The sequence below is a fragment of the Ambystoma mexicanum genome, chromosome 4q, assembly GCF_040938575.1.
Source record: "Ambystoma mexicanum isolate Mex_15411 chromosome 4q, UKY_AmexF1_1, whole genome shotgun sequence".
NCBI classification, from domain to species: domain Eukaryota; kingdom Metazoa; phylum Chordata; class Amphibia; order Caudata; family Ambystomatidae; genus Ambystoma; species Ambystoma mexicanum.
The window spans coordinates 1,009,790,028-1,009,811,428 of record NC_090928.1 but is presented as its reverse complement, the minus strand read 5'-3'; the positions used below and the strand labels follow the sequence as shown (position 1 = coordinate 1,009,811,428).

Sequence of the window (21,401 nt, the reverse complement as noted above, 5' to 3'; positions counted from 1 at the left end):
AGCAAAGGGTAGGGCTTATATTTCAGTCACCAGGTTGATTGAGCTACTTTGCCTGAAGAGGATCAGAAACCATGGCAACCTTCGATTTACACACTGAAGACTCATTACAGTGTCAATTCCCATATAATGCATATAACTATGGGATTCCTTAGACAAGGGAGGATTACACATATCCCTCTATAGGGATTTCCTGTCCTCTAAGGGGGGGTCACCCCCAGTGGGATTCTGCTTGCCCTGTACCTTAGGGGGTGTTAAGATTAGTGAGCTCACCTGCTTAGTCCCAAACAGGTGGCTATCCATTGGTGAGATGGAACATATTCCTTGAATTCATCACAAAAGACTATCCTCAATCTTCCTGCTTTCCACCTGAATCCAGAACAGACAACATTTCCCTCCTGGACTTTGGTTTCAAGCTTCTTAGCAGGTTTTTTCTTGACCTAATTTTCAGGCTTTGTAAGAGGTGCCTCCTGGACCTGGGCTTCATGTCTCACAACAGGTCCCTACTGGACCTTGGCTTCAGGATTTGTACCAGACCACTACTGGACCTTGGTTTTAATGGGTAGACTGACCAGCCTCTAATTCAGGTTCCTTATCGGCACCTGCAATTTTCAGGCCTACCTGCCATGGCATTAAGTACCGCCCAATGGGTCACTGGTGAAAGGCAGTTTGCTCGAGCTTTTCACCGGCTTGCTCTGGCAACTCACCCTGGGACCTGTTGATGGCTATTGAGACGCTCTGGTCAGTTCTTCAAGTCTTCCTCTCTCCAACTGGATCCTCTTGTAGCAAGGGAGCACCAGCAGACACACCTGTTTCCTCCATGACTTACACACTGAATGAACGTTTCCAGACCATTTTATTCCCATGAGGGATTGTGATATTTTCCAAAACTATAATTGGGATCTTCCCCAGATCATCTTGTATTCTCTCTGGGATTGTCTAACTTCCATTGACATCAATTCTTGGGAAATGTGGTGGGGGTTAGGAGGGTGTATCCTCACCATATATGAGTGATGGGACTGCCTTGTCCCAATCTACATTCCAACCAGGAGATGTCTGTTGCTCGGCAGATGTTGGTTAAGACGCTGTCCCTAATTGACCAGCCCTGTCCAGTTTGAGTGGTCCAGATCCTTACCATTGGTGGGCTCAGGCAGCCCCTAGCCTACATTTATTTTATTTTATTTTATTTTGACACTTATATAGCACACCTAACCAGCAGGCATCTGGTTGCTTGTACCTAAGAGGATGGTTACAGTAGATGCTTATATAGAATGGTTACAAATGTGGTTACCTTAGTTACAAAGGTTCAAGTGCTAAAGGTCAGGTTGCATAGCATAGAAAAGGCAAGTATGCAGCCCCTGCTGCAATGTCATATACAATAGATACATAGTATAGACAAGGGCAGTGTGTGGGCAGCGCTGAGCGACATGTTCCGAACAGGAAAGCAGCGTGACATGCAGGTCAACTGGCATTTGGGATATAAGGATACATACTTACATTTTTCCTTACATGCTGAGAGATTTAAAGGCCTAATAAAATAGTATTTTGTTTTCATTCTGTGTTGCATGAGATTTCTAAATACTGAGTTCGGTTAAGTGTACTACTACATCACCCCCATGGTTCTTCAGTGTGCCTTATTTTTAGTCCATCTACCTTGATAATGTGCTAAATGTAACTTACCCTGTTCATCAACTAGAGGGTTCTCTCAGAGCCCTGCTACTGGGCTGATTCTGAAAATCCATCTTAACAACATAATTATTTCATTATTAGTTGAGGTCACTGATTGGTCCATGGGGTCATGGGTTCTATTAGGTTCTAGTTCATGAATAACTTTGAATATGCATAAGGTGTTTTTGAAACTGAAGTCCTGTGATTGATTGACTGGATAGTTTAAACTGGGAAGACAGTTACTGCTTATCATTGGGACCCCACGTGAGTGTTTGCAAACTTGCCACTTTGGTTGAGGTGAGCACTCTACTCTCCAGGCAGTGTGTTTCTGGGAAAAATGGGCAGCCATAGAGGTGACAGATGAACACACCAACAAAGGCTCAGGAAATTAATCGAACACCCTTCATCTCAGAGTGGATTAAGACTCCAGTCAGACCCTTTTAACCACCCTTTTGCTACATCAGGCTCAGCTGAACTGCCACTGTTGCTACTGGCTCACTTCACACATATGTTCAGATGGGCAGTTTGCTCAACTCACCACAATCCCTTTTCTTTTCTCTGAGCCTCTCTTTTAATGTTTCTATTGGTCTCTTGGTTAAGACCCACATTTATCCACTCATTGATTCTCAGGCAAGCTTCCTAGTGATTCTTCTAGGCTTAAGGAGCAGTTCCTGGCAATATGTCCCAGCAGCTGACCACACAAATAATAGTTGGGGAGTGTAATCTATGGCACAGTGGTTGATAATATCTCTTAATAAGAGGAATAAAAAAAGGTGGTGCACCTGGGTTGTTGGAATCAAGAGGGGTACAAAGCAATGGTAGAGGGCCACTTATCAAAGAGCCTTATAGTTTGTGTCCCAATGAAGCGTTGAGTATTAGTGTGACATGGAAGATGACTTCCACTTGCGAAGGGTTTAGTTGCCCACCAGACAGTAGAGACCCAATCACAACCCCCGTCAGTATGGAACATATACTTAGATGTTCCATGTAAGCCTATCACATCCCCAAGTAGGTTTTTGTAGTTTTCCAGGAAGTGTGATGTCATTGATGACGAGTTTTGACCATAAAAGTTGTGTTTTTTATAATATGCGGGGAGAGAAATCAAGCGAACGTCCATTGATGTCCGTTGTAACTCCCTGTTTTATACAATTGCAAATAAAACAGATCATGTTTTTCCAACTTCCTGAGTCAGTTTCATTATTGATGTTTGAGTAAATTCTGCATCCGCATCTATCTCAAAGTATTTGGGTTCAGCTCCACGCTTAGTCACTTAATAAATACCCTCTCTGCTACCCAACCACACCCCGGCCAGGTCTTCTATGTGCCCAGCCATCTGCCTAGGTGTTTAATTCATTTTCAATTGTACCTCCGATACAATTCTCCTGAAATGTCCATTTTATGGCATATCATTTCTTTCTCCTGAAATGTGCATCTTATGGCATATCATTTCTAAACATTTGGTTTTGAGAGTAAAATAGGTGGTTTCACCACCTGTGTTCAGGAACTGAGAGGTCACTTGCACGTGTCCCAAAAAAACGTTCATATATAGCATCTTTTTAAGACAGTGTTCATTGCAGTCTCCCTGCAATAAACTCAAAGTTGGAGTGGAACACTGAAAAGGAATCCCCTGTTAGTAACCATGAAAGAGTCAGGATGCACATAAGGTTCACTCTCCCAACCAAAGGCTATTTTTAAGGCTTGATTGGATTCTTCATATTCAAATAGGGATTCAGGTGTATTGTCCTGCATTAGAATGGACTGAAGGGAAAAGGCAATTTATGATGGTATGGGTAATGAAGGAGGATATTCTCTGATATGCAAATCCTTTTCTGGAGAGAATTACTCACTGGCAAAACTGTCATGGCATTTTTCCAATGACGCAGCTTGTAATTCTGGCGGTTCCATGGGGATTTGAAGAATAGATTGTCTGGACCCAAGTTTTACAGCAGGTGATTTGCATGTCTGATACTGTTAAAGGTAGAATAATGGAGCTTTTAAATATGTTATGATGGATGCTGGTAATAGGTTTAAACCATGCAAGACATCATGCCATAGAATAGGCAAAGGCAGAGCATAAGTGGTTGAAATCCGACTTCTGACACCACTTGTGGGATACGGAAGACAATAATACGAATCGCACACACACATGTATTTTAACACATTCGTATTTTTAAAATCACTGTGCTCGAGTTTTGGGTTTGACTTATGCCTAAATGGAAGCTAGGAGAAAATCTAATACTAAAGATGGATTTCTAAATGAAAACTTAGGTTCCTGGTATTCAACAACTTTTAAAGTTTGGTTTTATATGATAAGCAGCATGCCTAGTCTTGAGTCCTTGCCCTCCTGGGACACCTTGATCTACACTGAATTCCCAAATGGCTGTAGCTAACAAAGCAACACATTCCCATCACCTAATCTTGATGATTTATTTATTTTTATTTATTGGATATTTATAAGGCGCTTATACAACACGACAGTGTTTCAAAGCAAAATGATGCTTTTGTTTCAGGCTACCCTAATGTATGAACACATGGTTTAAGATTGAATCAACTTGAAGCTTCCTTGATCTATTTCTCTAAACTATCAAAAATCAAAATCAAACTGACAGAGTTCCCACAGTTTTCCTGCTCTCCCCCGTGCCTCCACAAGGCCTCTTACAGGTACCAGATTAAATAGTTCTTTGAATCCGGCTCATATTTTATTGGCTTCTTTTATATTCACAACAGGACCCTTCTGGACCTTGGCTTCAGTCTTGACCACAAGTCTCTTGCAAATGTTTATTTCAAGATTAGAAACATGGACCTTGGATTCAGGCTTCACAAAAGGTTCCTCCTGGACCTTGACTTGAGGCTTTTTTGTGATGTATATTTCTCCCCCACTTCATTCAGGAACCTTTGAAGACAACTGAAAATCTATGCCTATCTGCTGCAGTCTTTAGTCATTCCATAGGGATCGCTGGTAGAAAACCTCTTGCTCTGGCTTCCCTTTTTCACAGGGACCTGAGGGGCTGCTGGGCCCTTCTGTTCAATCATCCTCTTCAAGGACTTTTAGGTTTTAGAAGCTTTCCACCTCTTCTTCCAGCCTACTCAGTATTACACTGTCACCCTCGAGCCAGCATTCTCTCCAAGCTTCCTCTTTCCAGCAGGCTCCCCTTGTAGCAAGCAAGTGAATGTTTGTCCAGCCCGTTTTATTCCCCTGAGTCTGTGGGGTATTTACTAAGAGTGACTTCTCCATGTGCCCTTGTATCCACTTCTGGGATTAGCTATTTTCATTGGTGGTTTTATTTCCCTTTTATATGTGATTAGTTTAAGTCAGTAATTGATTCACGAGGTAAATGTTTTTATTAGGCTTTAATTGGAACCACACGGTTTTTTAAAATACATGCTGCATACAGTCTCATCTTGGTATTCTCTAGATTGAGTGTGGCAGTTGCATGGCATTCTGTAGCTCCCTATGTCGCAAGGTTTGTGATTATGTTGTTGTTATATTTCATAGATGCATGAGGTGTTATGGGTACGGAGTTCCTAGAATTGAGAGACAAGGTGGTTCAGATTGGGAAGAAAATAACTACCTCTCGCTTAGATTTTGGTGATTGCCTGTGTTCCTATATCCTACACACTTTGTCAACACTCTCCTCTTCCTAGTCGGTGTGCTTCTGGTCAATGGGCATTACCATAGTGGTGGCAGTTGAATTCAGCAACACAGGCTTGGTAAATTGAGCATCATTTCTGTAAAAGGGGTACAAGGCTCCAGTGAGACCATCTCCAATCACCTAACTCCATATCAGGGAGAGACCAAACTGCCCATTCCCTAGTGGCTCGCCTCCCGCATATATTGACAACCCCTTATCATACATCCGTTAAGGTGATTGAGTTATGACGGCAGATTCACAGCCCTGCCGGCACTGCAGGTGCTATCTTCTCTCCTCACAGACGGTGACACACCCACAGCAGGGGCTTCCTTTTCTTTAGATCATCTCTCTTCCTTTTCTTCCACACGCTCTCCTTTTCACGGCTCTGTGGCAGCTCACAGTCCCCAAGTAGGAAAGAATACCCATGCTGTGGAATAGCCCCAGGGCAGGCCTCAAATCTCTCAACAGAACACAGACACTGAGAAAGCATCCACTTTGTCGTCTCCACTCCGACTATCCTCTGCAAACAAAACATGCAGGCCCTTTGTCCTTAAAGGATCAAACCATCTTTCATCCTGGACAGGGGGATGGGACCCTTAAAATCTCCAGAGTTACACAATTTACCCCTGCTGACAACTACGTTAACCTGCTCCAAAACAGACTCCTTAAACTGAACGTAGTATGATAAAACCATTAAATGGCAAGATTAAGTCTTTATATTTATATATTGTTCAGTTTGAAAGAGAAACGGGATGAACTTCCCCTGTAATCTAGTGAAAACAAACATACATGACCATAATACAAATGTGCCCTAAAAAAGGATATCAGAACATTTCCCGCATTGACATTTCAACAAATGTACAGGTTACATTTTTCAGAACATTCATTTATTTTAATTATATAGGAACTAAGGGGGACTTACTTTGGACAATTACTCCACGGAAGAGTCTCTCAGTCGGGTATCAATGCCACCAGATATCCATAGTAAAACCCTGAATTCTTCACTGCATTTCATGAAGGTACAAATGAGTGGCTATCGGTCCCTATGGTCCCAAAACTGGATCATATGGGAACTGGTCCATAGGGGATCGACCTGGATATGTTCTTAGGTGGTTTGATTGCATTGTACCAGGCTTTGGGATGCTGTCTTTGCTGGTCTAATCAGGTTCAGACATTGAGGGTCATACTGGTAGGTGAGTCAACATCTAGTCTGTGCAAAGTGACGCTCTCGGCAGTATGAAGGGGGTTTTCAATCAATGATGTTAAGTTTACTAATATGGTTACCACTGGTTTAAGTGAGCGAGTGACTTGATGCTTTCTGCGGTTCAAATCAAGGTCCAGAGCACACTGATGCTGTGACCTTGGTGATTTGATGTGTTGTTTGAAGATGTGGTGGTTTGACGTTGTATGTGTGGTGAGCTGATGTTCGAGCTGAACAGATGATGTGCTCTGATGGCATTTTGTGGTGTCAAGTCAGCTTGATGAATGCAAAAGCAGTGGTTTTGAAGAAATTCAAAGAGAGTTTCAAAAGCAGCACTGAAGGTCTTGGTGGTTTGAAGGCATTTGAAAGTGGTTGGCTCATGTGGGGCGATGGTTCAAAACTGTAGAATGCTTGAATGCAGGTGCTTCATTTCTTCTGGTGCTGTGCATCCCAGTCCAATGGGTCAGGGACAAGAGGTGTCAGAGGAGGATAGCGGTCACCTGCAAGACCCCTTTCACTTCTAGTGTTAAGCTTGGCTACCAGTGCAGCTGAAAGAAAGTTCAGGAATTGTTACAACAGCAGGTAACCCCTTATGTTCCCTGAGGATGGGTAAAGGACAGAGCTTGCTTCTGCCTTGGAACACCTGTCATCACCTCTGACAGAGGGCTTTGGAAAGGACTGTTCTTACAACACCCTACATGGTCCAAACAAATTCTTCTATCTTTAGGAGTCTACAAATTAACCAAGGAGTGGGAATACCTCCCTTATAAAGGCAAAAGGCCACAGTGGATTGGAAGAAAGCAAGCCTGCTTTAAAGGGTCCAATCCCTTTTAAAATTACACATGACTTTTTCCTTCTTGCATCATACCCAAAGTGCTTTGCTCTGCAGGAAAGAAAAACAATTAAACACAAAACCAAGATGGAATGATGCAGAGCCCTCCAGCTCATTGTCCTGTTCGCTGGGCAGAGATATACAGTCTAATCAGAATTCACACAGCCTTTCCTTAGCTTGCTTGAGCTCACAGTGTTGACATGTGTGTGATTCTGTGTCTCTAATAACAGTGTGAACTATCAGTCACAATACAAAAACCCAGTTGTGGCTTATTAAAGATTGTCCTGCCACCAGACAGATAGTTCATCATAACTATTATTTGGATCAGAGGGTAAAATATAAACGTAGTCTCTGTCTGCAGTGACTTTTCTATTACAACAGCTGTCAAACAGTGCAATGTGATAGGTCAGAAGGCGGAGACAGACCAATAGGTGTCATTTTCAAAAGGATTATTGTAAAATAATAAAGAAAAATGTCTAACTTTACCTATCCTGGGGGGTTCCCTACCTAGCACAACTAAACTATGGTGTTTGTTGTCAAAAGTGAAGGTCAAAATAAACGTCTGTCCTCTATCCAAGCCTAAGCTGCTCTGTCCTTACCACTATTACTGAACAACTAAAGACCAGGAGAATTACTCCCTTCTCACATAGTCTCTTGCTATCTCTCATAATAAGTCCTTCAGTTCCTTCAAAGGGATTTTCCAGGCCCTCTTATATTGGTTCCCTTAACCCTTCAGATTCCTCTCGGAAATTTCTCTCTTTCTTAACTGAGGCTCTGAATAGATGTTGTACCTCACAACACGTCTTTCTTCTTTCTGATTCATCTTCTCACTCAGACAAGTAGGTTAAGTCCATAGTTGACTCTTGCTTTTCTGATGTTCTTGCAATTCACTGGGACAAATATGATAAGTCCCTGAGTAATTCTTACTCTTCTTATATTGTTGCAGTTCACTGGGATTTGTATGATAAATCCCTGAATGATTTTCACTCTTGTACTCTTGCCATTCACTGGGGCAAGTATGATTACCCCTCTCTTTCTTCTTATACTCTTGACATTCACTGCGATGAGTGCAGCAAGTCTCTGAATGATACTCCCTATTTGCATGCTCTTGCCAGCCACTGGGATGAATAGGATTATTGCTCTCACTTTTCCGATACTATGACCATTCATTGGAATGAGAATGGTAAGTGCCTGAATAATCCTCACTCTTCTTGTACTCTTGCCAATCACTGGTACGATTCAGATGACTCCGATCTTTATATTTGGTTTCCAATGTTTATAAGTGTAAGTGTTCCACTTATTTCTCACTCTGTCTTCATCGGGTCTCCTGCTCTCCCCTTGGCCTTTGGTACAACGTGGCTGTGTCAGCAGGTGGGTGTTGTCTTAGCTTCTGTTCTGTTGTCAGCCAGTACAGCTTTTCTGTCTTCTTCCATTCTTTCGTTTGACATGCTTCAGAGTCTGTGTGTGGTATCGGCAAAGAATAGGGTCTTCACTCTTCACCCTTCCTGGCCACCACGGGTCTGCAATTTGTCAGTCAGGAAGGCTTCGCCGCCTTCTTCTGTTCGCTCCTTTGACACATGTCGATGTCTGTGTGTGTTATTGGCAAAGAAAAGGTTCTTCACTCTTTTCCCTTCTTGCCCGCCACGGGTTTGCACTCTGTCAGTTGGGACAGCTCTCTGCCTTCTTTTGTTCGCTCCTTTGACATGCTGCAATGTCAGTGGGTGGTATCATTGAAAGAAAGGGGTATTCAATCTTTTACCTTTCTGGCTACCACATTTCATACTATGCTCCGTCCTGAGATTTCCTTCGGTTTGAGATACCTCTCCCGGCAGGTCTTCGATGTGCTGTGCTTTAGCCACCTCATGGTTGGAGCCCCTCTGCAGCCGTGTACAAATGTCCATCCAGGGACTACTAGCCTCTGGACAATCTCTCTCCAGCCTGTTCTCCAGGCAGTGCACTTCAGGCACTTCAGCTCTCCTACTGTATGCCAACATGCATTTACCAGCTTCCCTCTGCTGGTTGGAAAATCCTGGGCTTCTCTTACTGTTTCTACTTTTATGACACTACACTGGGGCTTTCCCAGCTTCTCTGGATAGTCCTTCTTTTGTGTTGGAGCTATACTCTTCTCTCAGAGTCTCAGTGATTTACAAACAGGTATTCTTTATCACTCCCATGTTCTTACTCCTCACAGTACTAGGCTGGTACTTTTATTCTGTTGTTACAATACAATAGCACATATAAGAGGACTCTAGTGGTCTATCAACTGATAGGGTTGCACTGGATATTTGAGAACACTGACAATGGAGTTTCTTAGTGGAAAGGGAGTCCTTATCCCCAAGATGGGATTTCTTCCTGTGAGATCCCGCTTGCCACCCCCCGAGGGGGAATGTTGCATAGCAGGCTCATCTCCCTAGCCTCACAGGAAGGGGTTCCCCTCTTGGGAGAAGTGACTGAATCCCTTGATTCGTCACAGCACCTGTGACCTTTAAATATGCTCTGTGCGACTGAAGTGGAGGAACTTCAAGCTAGTAGACTGATGCAGCTGGGCCTAAGTGTACATCATGCTTTTGCCATGGAGCGTTCTGAAAGATTGGTATGTTTATCAGACCACCCATTCTGAGGTGGCTAACCCACATCATTTTAGTATGAATCAAAATATAAAACACTAGGACTTCTACACCCTTGCCAGTTGGCAATCCTTCACACAAACTGATCAATCTGTACTCTGGCATTTGACTCATATTGGTTTATTTGAATGTATTGAGTGTCTCACATCGGTCCCTTGTGCCATGTGTGTGTTTTGCATATAAATGCCAACACACACTAGATGTTGTGTCAAGATATGGCGATGATTGGCAATGATGATTTTAAATGTAATAATTTCATTATATAGTTAACAAACATCAGTCGTGTCCTTCAAAAAGTCTAGAGATGTGTTAAGTATACCTAGTCCAAACAGAATTCTATATTAGGCTAGAGACATACAATATGCTATTTATGTATAAACGCCAGAAGAGGGAAAAAGACGCAAGGAAAACTATAGATGGGGTATAGATATTAAGGTCCATGTTACCGATGGGGATAGGCATGTGTATTTTACTGTTTCAGATGGTTCAGGACTGTTTTTAATCTCCTACGAAGACCTGCATCTCTTAATCAATGTTAAGCCCTTTTGGGGATTATGTATCCAGTTCAATGATATGGTGGGCATCCTGTTCTCTTATTACACTTTCTCTACTTCTTCCCTGTAGATGGTCAGGGACTTGGTCAATCACAAGAAAGGAAAAATCCTTTCCTGTTACCATTGTGAATTGTTAAAAGTGTTTCACCAATGAAAAGCCAATTCATGTTTTGAATTACTTGCACATTCATTAAGATTCAATTTACAGGTGGTGCTGCCCATATGCAGTGTGTTTATCTCAAATGAGACAGTGAAACCTAAATAATTCAAAACAAATCGTGTCACACACTTGACTTTATACATTAATTTCGAATACTAGAGAGGATTGCAGTGGCCAAGAATGACCAAACAAAGAGGGAAAGTGCACTCCTCTAGCTGTCCCTATTGGGACCCATCTTCTGTAGCTAGAAAGAGGGGGTGTGCCATCTATCTACGAAATGGATAGAATACGAGAACATTCTGATTGCTTTCTCTTTTGGTAAGCATGGTCTGCTACTATACCCTCTCATAACTCACTTGTACCAAATAGATATGAGTTTATTTGTATTTTTTCATTCAAGCAACAACTAACATACACACCATCAAATGTAACTTAAAACGTAGCTACCATGGTCTACAAAATTCGAATGTATACTTCTTGGACCTGTGGTGTCTCAATCATAAAAGGATTGCTTAAAATCAAACTACGATGACATTGATTATATCTGTGTAGCAGTAATTCGACAGTCTGTACTATCCTGAACGTGCAGTATTATGGCACTCCTCTTAGTATAACAAAAAGATCAGGTTAGGCTCTTATTGTGGCCCTATTCCTGATTATACAAGGTCGACCGATTTCAGTGGCCTACAAAGGTGCTGCCCACCTTCCTCAGGACCATCTCTGATCGTATTCAGCCCAAATGATTTCTCGTTTAATGTTTTCCATTAGTCAAAAACAGGCTGTATACTTGATAGTCAAGGTCTGGTTCATACGTGACCCTGGGACTGGTTTGCTCTCTGCACCTAGTCAAGCGATATACAAGAACAAAACAAATACTCATTTCACACCATAGTGTGTCTATATGCTTGGTTTACTCCAGTGTGTGGTTATTAACTCCAACCCAGTGTACATACAATTAGCAGGATCTGGCACACGCTTGCTCAGCTATACCCTTCCAATGTTCACCTGCATTACTGGCTTGTCCCATTTGTATATTGATACATGGGACATTTATTACAGACAATTCTTATTAGAAGCTCTCTGTTGTTCTAATTCAATATTGTCCATGGGAAGATTACATTCCCCCTTTATGTATGCTATTGTGTTGATGCTGGGTTAATATGATGTTTGGGTTAATAGATGTATGGGTATGTTTGTACCAGAGCTGCATTGATTCGCATGACCAAGCAAAGTAAAGCTTACTCACCAGCATGTCCATGGGACGGTTACATTCCCATCTTTATGTATGCTATCATATGTGGATGCTGGGTTAGTATCAGCAGCTAGATGGGTGTGTATGTCCCAAAGCTGCATGGATTTTTTATGCTCAAAACACTGTAATGCTCAGTCACCAGGACAACGGTGTTTCATCTCCCTCTCAGTGGCTCGCAATCAAATACCATTTTACACTCGGTGGCACTAATTTAAGGGGTCGCCTTTGGGTTTGCTGTGTGCATCATGGCAACCTACAAATCAAAAAAGGACACTGCATATGTGAGATGAGCGGTCAGTGCTTCCACACTGGAAATGTGGGCCGCCATCTTTCAGATGTGTGCCTATGCGTGTATTCACAAGTGAACATGACTGAGCCACTTAGCTTTTAATATCCTCATATCTAAATTAACAGCCGATTTATACAGACCATCTTATGTCACTTGTATGTTTGTATGTATATACGCAAACACAAGAATATATTGAATACAATATTGAATAAAATACTGTCAATCCTGATAACTGGAGTGCACCTTAGTTTTAAATACGCTCAGTGTGTATCCTAATATGCATGCAGGTTAGACATAATGCTATAATCATGCCAGTGATTTCTTGACTATGTATGTACATATCATTGGGCGTGCGTTATTGGTCTCTGTCGATGGCCCCCAACAGACGCTCGCCAATCAGTGATCCCAGCCTGGCCATGTTAGCCAATAAGGCCACCTCAAACAGTTCAATCAGTGTTGATACCCGCTGTACGTTCACAAGCAGGTGATACCTCAATCATAAAAGGATTACTTAAAATCAAACTACAAGACATTGATTAGATCGGTCTAGCAGTAATTTGACAGTCTATACTATCCAGAACATGCAGTATCATGGCACTGATTTTACTATAAAAATAATATCAGGCTAGGCTCTCATGGTGGCCCTATTCCTGATTATAGAAGGTCGACCGGGTTGTTCCACACATATGGTAGGACGTCTACGACATAATGACTTTCACAATTAGTTTTGCCATATATTTATTGGTGTTTTTAAGGATTTCATACACTTCGCAACATGGTCTTTCTTGATGGCATCCATGTTGTTCTGGATTCAAATTGTACATTTTTATTTTGGAGAAATCTCAGTACTAAATAGCTAATGAGTGACAGTGGGATTTGAGAAGTTTTCTGGAAGCATGCCTACCAGTAATTTCTTTATCTCCTTATGCATTGATAATAGTCACCGTTACTTGTTCAGTATTCTCATGTAAATTGATTGGTTTTGAACTGTAAAGTAATGCAATGTTATATAAAGTGGTCTTTTATGCTTCACCTCTCACAGTTTGGTGGCATTGTTGCTCTTGGCTCTGCAAAAAAGGGAGCTGAAAGTTGGGTTGAGGACGAGTCCTTCATGAAACCCAATGGTGCTGATAAGTGCAAGCCAGAAGTACCAGTCTTTGAGTGCTGGTGTTTTTCTATGTGGCGTGTAGCAGTAACACTTGAATGTTGGTTTTATCAGGAGGGGAAGGTCCAAGATTAATAGCATGATATCTCTGGAGCACCGTGAGAGTCACTAGTATTTGGAGTGGGTGCAACAGGGCTAAAGACATGGCAGAGCATGCTAGGATGTCATAAATGTTCCCCAAAGGTTTAGGGGATCTGTGTGGGGAGTCTGTCTCTGTAGTGAAAGCATAATAGTAGATTGACAGGTGAGTCAGTTAGGTGGGGAATGGGATGTTGGTTTCTGGCTCTTGAACACACCTTTTAGTCTTTGCTGTTAAAGTCTTAGGGCTAGACTCAGCCACTGTTAAGTTCCATTCATACCCGGCGGGGGCATGGCTTTGCCCTCCCAGCCAATGAGGATGGTTAGAACGGGGCTTTACCACATGGTAAAGCCCCGCAATGAGCATCCTCAGAGCTGGAGGCAGCCCAATTCCCTCACTGGATAATCAGGTAAGTGCTCTGTGCCACACCCACTTTCCCACCCCCTAACCCACCCCCCTTTTCCACATATACAGCTGCCTTCCGCCCTACTCCACTTACTATGCACTGCTGTCCCTCTGTAAGTGATTTCAACCAGGCACTCCACATAAGTCAATGCATAGTGTGCGATGCACAGTTGGAACCCTTAATTATATATTTTTGTCTACGGTTCTTTTATTTCTGAATGATGTACACTTATATCACACCGCTCTCTTTCAATCCCACCGGTCTCACTGAACCAGGAAGCAGGCTGTTTTGCAAAGTTAAAAGATTTATTTTTATGAATTTGAACACTATATATATCACACTTTTATGAATTTTGAACAATATCTAGATATCACACTATTAATATGTATACAATGATCACCATTGGGGTGATGTCACAGCAATCAACAATCTCTTTAATCAGAAGGAGTATGAATAAGAAATATTATGGAGCCTAGAATAGTACTTGATATGGATAGGAAAACAATGCAGCACAGAACAATACTTGATATGGATACGAAAACAATGCAATGTCACTTTTTCCCCCTGGTACTACTCAATCCCCCCCAATATGCAAGATAAAGAGATGGAAGGGGAGCACAGAGGTTTCAGGAATAAACACTCAACCAATGCAGTTTCAATCCCAATTTCCCCCAGCAAGCATAGAGAGAAACAGGAACGATTTTAAAACAGGTCAAATGCTTTTGAATGTGGCTTGTAATGAATGGGAAAAACACTGAAAAAATGATTTAATTCTCTTAATGGGATTCAAAACTAGTGGGAGCTGCTTTGGATAGTTCAGGCAAACACTAGCAATGATGACTAGACAACTAGCCGATTGGAAACTGAATTCTGAGGTCGGATGTAAAGAATAGCTGTTTTACACGTGATGAAATTTGAGCCAAATGCAAATCCACAGCAAACTTTTCAGCGCGCGAGAAAAACTACAAGGAGTTGGAATGCGGTTTTAGGTTTGTTTGAAAGCTGAGGATGTTAGTTCCAATTTGACACTTACATTTTCTAGCATGTACGGTTCAGAAGTTACAGAGGTTTTACTATAGGTCGATTTTTCTCAGAAAAGAGTCAAGATTTGCAAATGAAAGATGCGCTTTTGAAATTACAAACAAGAATTTTCGTTACACTAAGGGAGGCTATGAAGATGCAAGATACCCAACGGGACAGCCACCAGATCAGGGTGCCTCTGCTCTGACTTTTGCCCGCCAAGACACTTGTCTTTCTCCAGCAAATATATTAGCGCAAAGATTAATTTATCACTGCAATTAACAAAGGACTATATGGATGAGGGAAAGATTCAGAAAAGACAAAAGAGATTCTACAATGCAGTTCTGGATATGATAGAATGGTTTGGATTGGATTACTTAAGGATAGGATACTGGCTATGGACAATTCTATGCTATAGATACTCACAACTATGGTTTGGAATAGGCACGTCAAAGATCTGGTCAAAGGTTTGGACTAGAATTCTGCTAGCCCACCGGACAGAAATCAGGCACCCGGTTCTGCACTCAGCACGGCATTCTGGTCTCTGCACGGCCTCTGAACTGAATCTGATGGGTTGGTTCTGGTTTGATTTATCAGGTTACAGCTCTGCTCTACTGGTATGGATATCTGGGTCTGGCAAGAGTTCTTGGCAAGAAATCAGAAACAGCACAGCCAGGCTGTTTAATTTTTGTTGTGCCCCTTGGAAGTCTGGGGTTAAAATCAGGTTTCAAGATTTTAAAGGCCAGCTGAGAAGGGTTCAGCTTTGGAATTGGGCCTTCTGTTTCAGAGTTCTGGACTCTTGGATCTGGGTTCCTCCTGCAGACCGCTTCGCCAGTAAATCAGTTGATGTCTCTCTCTGGGTCCTAAACTCTCCCTATTTATGTCTTTCCCAAAGGGGTGGGAAGGCTGAATTATACTAAGCCCACCCTCTAGGAATCTGATTGGTCAGAGTATTTCCCCTCTCCTGATTTGAGAAGGAAATCTAGTGTCATAGTGATGCTGCATTTTACAATCCAGGGAGTACCTCCCCTTTGTTTCAGTGAAGTAAATCTATTTTTCACATAAATCATATTTACAATATCACCAACTTGCTAATAATACATATTCACATTACAGATTTAATACAGCACGTATCCGTCCGAGTTCCATCTCGGTGAGAGCTTTAGTTCCAATTTTACTGTTTTTTGCGCTTTGGGTTGGGTACCCAGTGTCCGATCTGTCCATATTTTTCTCCATAAATGCGCATGACATCTGGGCATAATCCTGTGAAGTTTCATATTTCTAGCATTATCACAATTGCTTCAACATCAACATTTTGGTAGTCCTGTCTCTGCACATTGCACAGATTTCAGAGTAGTTTCAAACTGTGAGCTGAAATTTCATTTTAACAACACTATATTTACAGATTTTTACCAATTTTGATCAGTTCTCTGTGAGTCTTTTTCAAAAGATATTTTCTTGTGGAAAAAAATACACATATCCGTCTGGTCCCGCCCCCAAGGTTTGGCTGGGCCAGAGCACTCCCAGGCTCCCTTCCTGCTGGCAGTTGTTTTCTGTTGACAGTTGAATCTACATATCTTTTCAATCAAGGGAGTCTTTTGTCTTTCCTCAGAGCAACAGGCCAAAAGCTCCTCCCACCTCCATTAACAACTCAATGACAGTTCCTGAGCAGAGAGCCTTTGTTTGGGGCAAACTGTGGAATGTGCCTTTGAAGTACTGTGGCTAACATTAGTTTACTTTTAAAACACTGTTTTAAAATTGTCTTTTCTAAAATAAACTTTACATTTTCAACAAATATACCCACAGATCTCTTCATTCCAGTCTTTTTAAAACATAGAAATTGAATTGTAGCAACCTATATTGCTTTTGATGGCAAGTCTCTTCTTTTCCACAATTTGATCTTAATGTACCAGTTTAACTAACAGTATAAGTAAATGACAGCTCTGACACAGCCGAGTGGCGGTACTGCGCCCATATCTGACAGATTTTTCCAGGCAAGCATCTTTTTGAATGTGGATTTTCTGATGATGAAATGTGCTTCTCCTGATATTGTGCTTAGGTGGATTCTTTAAATAAAGTGATGTTTAACACCCAACAAGGATGTTGGATCTTTTCTGATGTTTGGGAATCGTGTTTTTCACTTTCCACAGCCAAGGAAAACAGATTTTAAAGCACTTCTGGGTTTTCCTGGAAATGCAGCCCTGCCTTTTCAGGTAATTCCATGTCACTCTGTGGGCAGCCCAATGACAGGTTTTGGTAGTGTGGTCTCCGGTTCCACCACTGACACAGGCAAATGGATTGGCAGCCTATTTTTCGGGTTTCCCCTGCACACTTCTCTTAGATTTTTAGCGCATAGAGCTTTTTGGTGGCCATTCTGTTGTTTCTGATGAAAACAGCACACAGTGATGTTGCAGGGCAGAGCCTAGTGGGTCAGAACATCCCACACCTCACTGTCCCTGATGTGTGAATAGCTGCCATGGAAAGGGAGAAGGGGCTAGGAGTAGTTCCCTCTACCTAATCCATGGTGGCCATCTTATTTTTTAGTTTTGATTAAGTTGAGAAACGGCGAACATGTCGTTTCTCAACTTTAAAAGTACACTATCAGTACCCAGTACAACATGTCGGGGTACTAATAGCAATGTTACTCTGGGTGGCTTACCAGGACAGGTAATACCCCCCTGCTTGGACAATATTGCTTAATTATGCTCTTAAGTGCAGTCCTGTTTGTGTTGTTTTCCATTATGTGTGAACTTCTTAGTGCTCTGCTTTTCAGTTGAATGGTGTATTTTGCATTACGTCTGATCACAATTGTGAAATACCTAAGCTTTTGGTGAAACAGTTGTGGAGAAGGAGCCAAGGTAATTCAATCTCCCAGGTGTCCTTGATTTAAATTTTGAGTGACAGTGTGTTGCATGGGTTGGCGAGATTTACCCAAATGGGCCCTAATCTCTATTTTCCCTAGGTTCACTGTCTTGCTGCACTGAACCGTCTGCGAGTTTCAATAATGGCTGTGTATGCTGTTGGAAGTATTTGGAGGTTGACATGTTAGTTTGTGTGTTGTGGTCTAGTGAACAGGCAGGTTTTGAGAAATGTTCTGATGACTTGCTGGTCTTCATCTGTGTGGAGATGCTTGGGCGTTAAGCTCCATAGCTTGATTGACAGGAGTGGGCAATGTGGACATTAATCTAGTTGTCTCCTTGTTGTCAATGCTATCTTGCACTGGCTTGTTCATTTAATTTAACATATCTCCAGGTTTCAATGTGCATGCTTTATCATCCGCACAATTCACCACATGACGTGATGATTTTCGTTTTTATAAATTTCTCAGCCAATTTACAAATGATTGTTCGCAGTGCCTTCTCATTTGAACCATGCCTTTCTGTTCATACACATTTTTCCAAATGTATATTCTCCATTTCAGATTCATTGGGTGTGAATGTTCAGTAGGAAGGATTTCATGTTGCTGGTTTCAATTATACGTGGTCATTTGCAACTCTCTTTTTCGTTGTAATCTTGAGGTTGAAATAGACTCATTTCAGCTGTCAGTTTCTGTAGATTTGACATTGCAAAGGTTGTTATGGAGTATTTTTAATCTAAATTAGGACTACATCCTCTATATGCCTATTACATTTATTATATAACAATTGATGATAGCTTGTGTAGTGAAGATTACATTGCACTCCTCATAGAAAGAACACTTTTTGAGAACACAACAACTATCGTCAAATGCAAAGAAACTACATGCAACTTTTCAAAGAACTTGCACACCCGCTCTTAAGTTTCTGAACAGTTTAACCGGGCCGACACGGTTAGTGGGTACTTCAAAACGTCAAATTTCCCATACAATGGATTTCATGAATGGTCTTTGGTCTGATAATTGCAAGAACACTAGAGGCAATCACACCACATTTACACACGAATCTGCTATCTGCTCCATTCATGTGCTGTGATTTGTAAATTGTTTAGCAAAAAAACAGAAGTGAGCTATAAAAATTGAAGCTTTTTGACCTTTTTAGTTGATGACAGCCTGAGGAGCAAAATCCAAATCGGAATCCAGTCCTGTGGATTATTGTAATGTAATGTAATGGGTTATTTATACCCAGAGGTTTCTAAGCACAAACATGTGTCACTCCGCATCGTCTTGCTTCCAGGACCTGTGTGCTGCCCCCAAGCTATCCTCCCGAGACCTTATTATTGTCCTGGAAGTGCCCTGCAACCATCATGGATTTGGATCCTGCACTGCAAACAAGTTTTAAATGGGAATACACCAGCCCTATGCAAGCTGTCCTGACCTTGGATAGGGCTAATGGACATTTTGAAAAAAATTCCAGTAGCTGTATGAGGAGCTATTTTACACAATCTAAGTATTTCTTTGAAATGAAGAAGGAAATGTGTTTTTTTTTTTAAGTTGAGAATTGTCCACGTGGATATGCAAAAATATCAAATGCATTTTTCTGTAAATCTGCATTTTTTAAAGTCAACCCCACTGATTTCTGACAAGCGGTGGACACCTGGTGTGCACTGTTTTGTTTATTCCAATAAAGCAATCAGTGGAACTCATAATTAGGGCTATAAGGTGGAAATGTAAAAACGCGAATGCCAGTGATAACTCAAATTGGTGGAAGGCTGACCCCAACCCACTTGCATGCTGGTGTCTCCCTGTCCATGCCGGGTCTTGCTGGCTCCCACTTGCACTCTCTTCCAGAAAGTACAACCCGAAAACACCCAACCTCCAACATCAATGTATACAATCTAGCTTTTCCCCAACAAATATTGATCCACAATAACTCTCAAAAGCAGAAAGGTAAACAGCCATCCTGGAGCCGCATGTCCCCACAATCTGCACAAAATAAGGTCAATTTCCCAAAACACATCACCAGTTTTCAATGATGCAACTGGCCAAGACGTGCAAAGTGATCCAGGTCCAGATTCAGGGTCTTGCCATTGGTCATCTCGCCCTCCTACTCGTGTCTCAACCATGTCTCATTGGGAGCACCCATCCCTTTCCACCCACCTTCACCCACTCTCCTCACCTGTCAGCAAACCAGAAATGCAGGTGGAACTGCAGTTCATACTCTATCTCCCACTTTGGTGCAGGTAAGCATCCAGTCAGAAAAAGAAGAAAAAAAACCTGTTTGAAGGCTACCCAAGCATGGCTTTATAGCAGTACCCATGTAGGCATCCCTCCAAAAGACTATCTGGGAAATATCCTAGTGCCATATAATGTGCACGCCTGTATGTGTGGAAGTGCCTGGACAACGTGCACTCTGCAGGGGCCTTTTTACAAACCCCTTTGATTCTCTTCCATGTGAAGATTGAACACAGAAGGCTGGCCCTGTTTCTTCCTGTCTTTTTGCCTGGGAAGGATGTAACAGTTCTAATATTGTGCGTGACTGAGCAACTATTTCCCTTTCTGAATGACACCATGGCAGAGAAGTATGGAATTCATAATCCCCTCCCATGACATCACTGCAGGAGGAAAGGCATTTTCTCTTTGACATATTTGTTTTTGAAATTTGGATTGGCATGGGCGTGGGGAGGAAGAGAAACTGGCACTTTTTGTTTCATTAATTTCCCTCATGTTGCCTCTCTACACACTCATCTGTGGGGTCATCATACCTGGTGGAAAATAAATGCATAGTGAATGGACATCGGGTGCATGATGTCATAGACAATATAAAACCATGGCTGGGTAGCTTTCAACTGAGATGTTTATTCCACCTCAGATTTCCGAATGACATTATTAAGAACTCGCAATTCGTTTTAGTTGTCTGCTAGATGTTACTTGGAACCCCGCTGACTAATGTATCCATGTAGTTGCTAGATAACCCTCTTCTATATCATCCAGTGATGTTGGTCAAACTGCAGGACCCATAAGCTTCCAAACAATAGAGATGGTTGCTTGCAATAAGGGAAAGTGTGATGCCATCCACACCGTTCATTTGCTGCTCTTTGAACTTCATGGTTTCTCGCTCTGACTCTTGAAGGGTTCTAAATATAGGAGCGCTCCTTAGCCCACGGTATGTTTGTATCTCTTCTAGATTGGAGGCCAATGTAATTGCAAGAGACATGTGTCAGGCAGACAGTGCAATCGATGCCAGCAGGGATACTATCATCTCCGGCAGTCCCACCCTGATGGGTGCAGCCCCTGCAACTGCAATGCCTCCGGCACATCCAAAGGAGATATCACCTGTCACCAAAATTCCGGCCAGTGCACGTGCAGAGACGGCTTCATCGGTAAGTGCACATCACCACTCTGTATACGGGATTCCTTTGCTTGGAAAGAGAAACGATGTTGTTCACCCAGCGCCACTGTTTATGAAAACCCACAGGAAGTACAAATGCAATTAGCTGTCGAGAACCGTGTAACATATTATGCTTGCCAATATATATCACGCACAACGCGCCCATATCACTTGGCGTGCACAGTTGCAAGCCAGCATTGCAGAAATAATATAATTTGCTTTCTGCCTAGATATTTCTTTGGGTAAATTAGCACTTTTTTTTCAAAAATGTTTT

The 21,401-nt window shown here is 42.0% G+C and overlaps 1 protein-coding gene across 1 annotated transcript in view; it reads left to right on the top strand.

Annotated features, from left to right (window-relative positions):
- Positions 1–21,401, top strand: part of USH2A (usherin) — a 4,817,015-nt gene that overhangs the window by 556,939 nt on the left and 4,238,675 nt on the right. Inside the window, exon 12 of the mRNA XM_069608572.1 lies at positions 20,924–21,119. Coding sequence (XP_069464673.1) covers positions 20,924–21,119 — 196 coding nt within the window. The remainder of the gene's footprint in view (positions 1–20,923; positions 21,120–21,401) is intronic.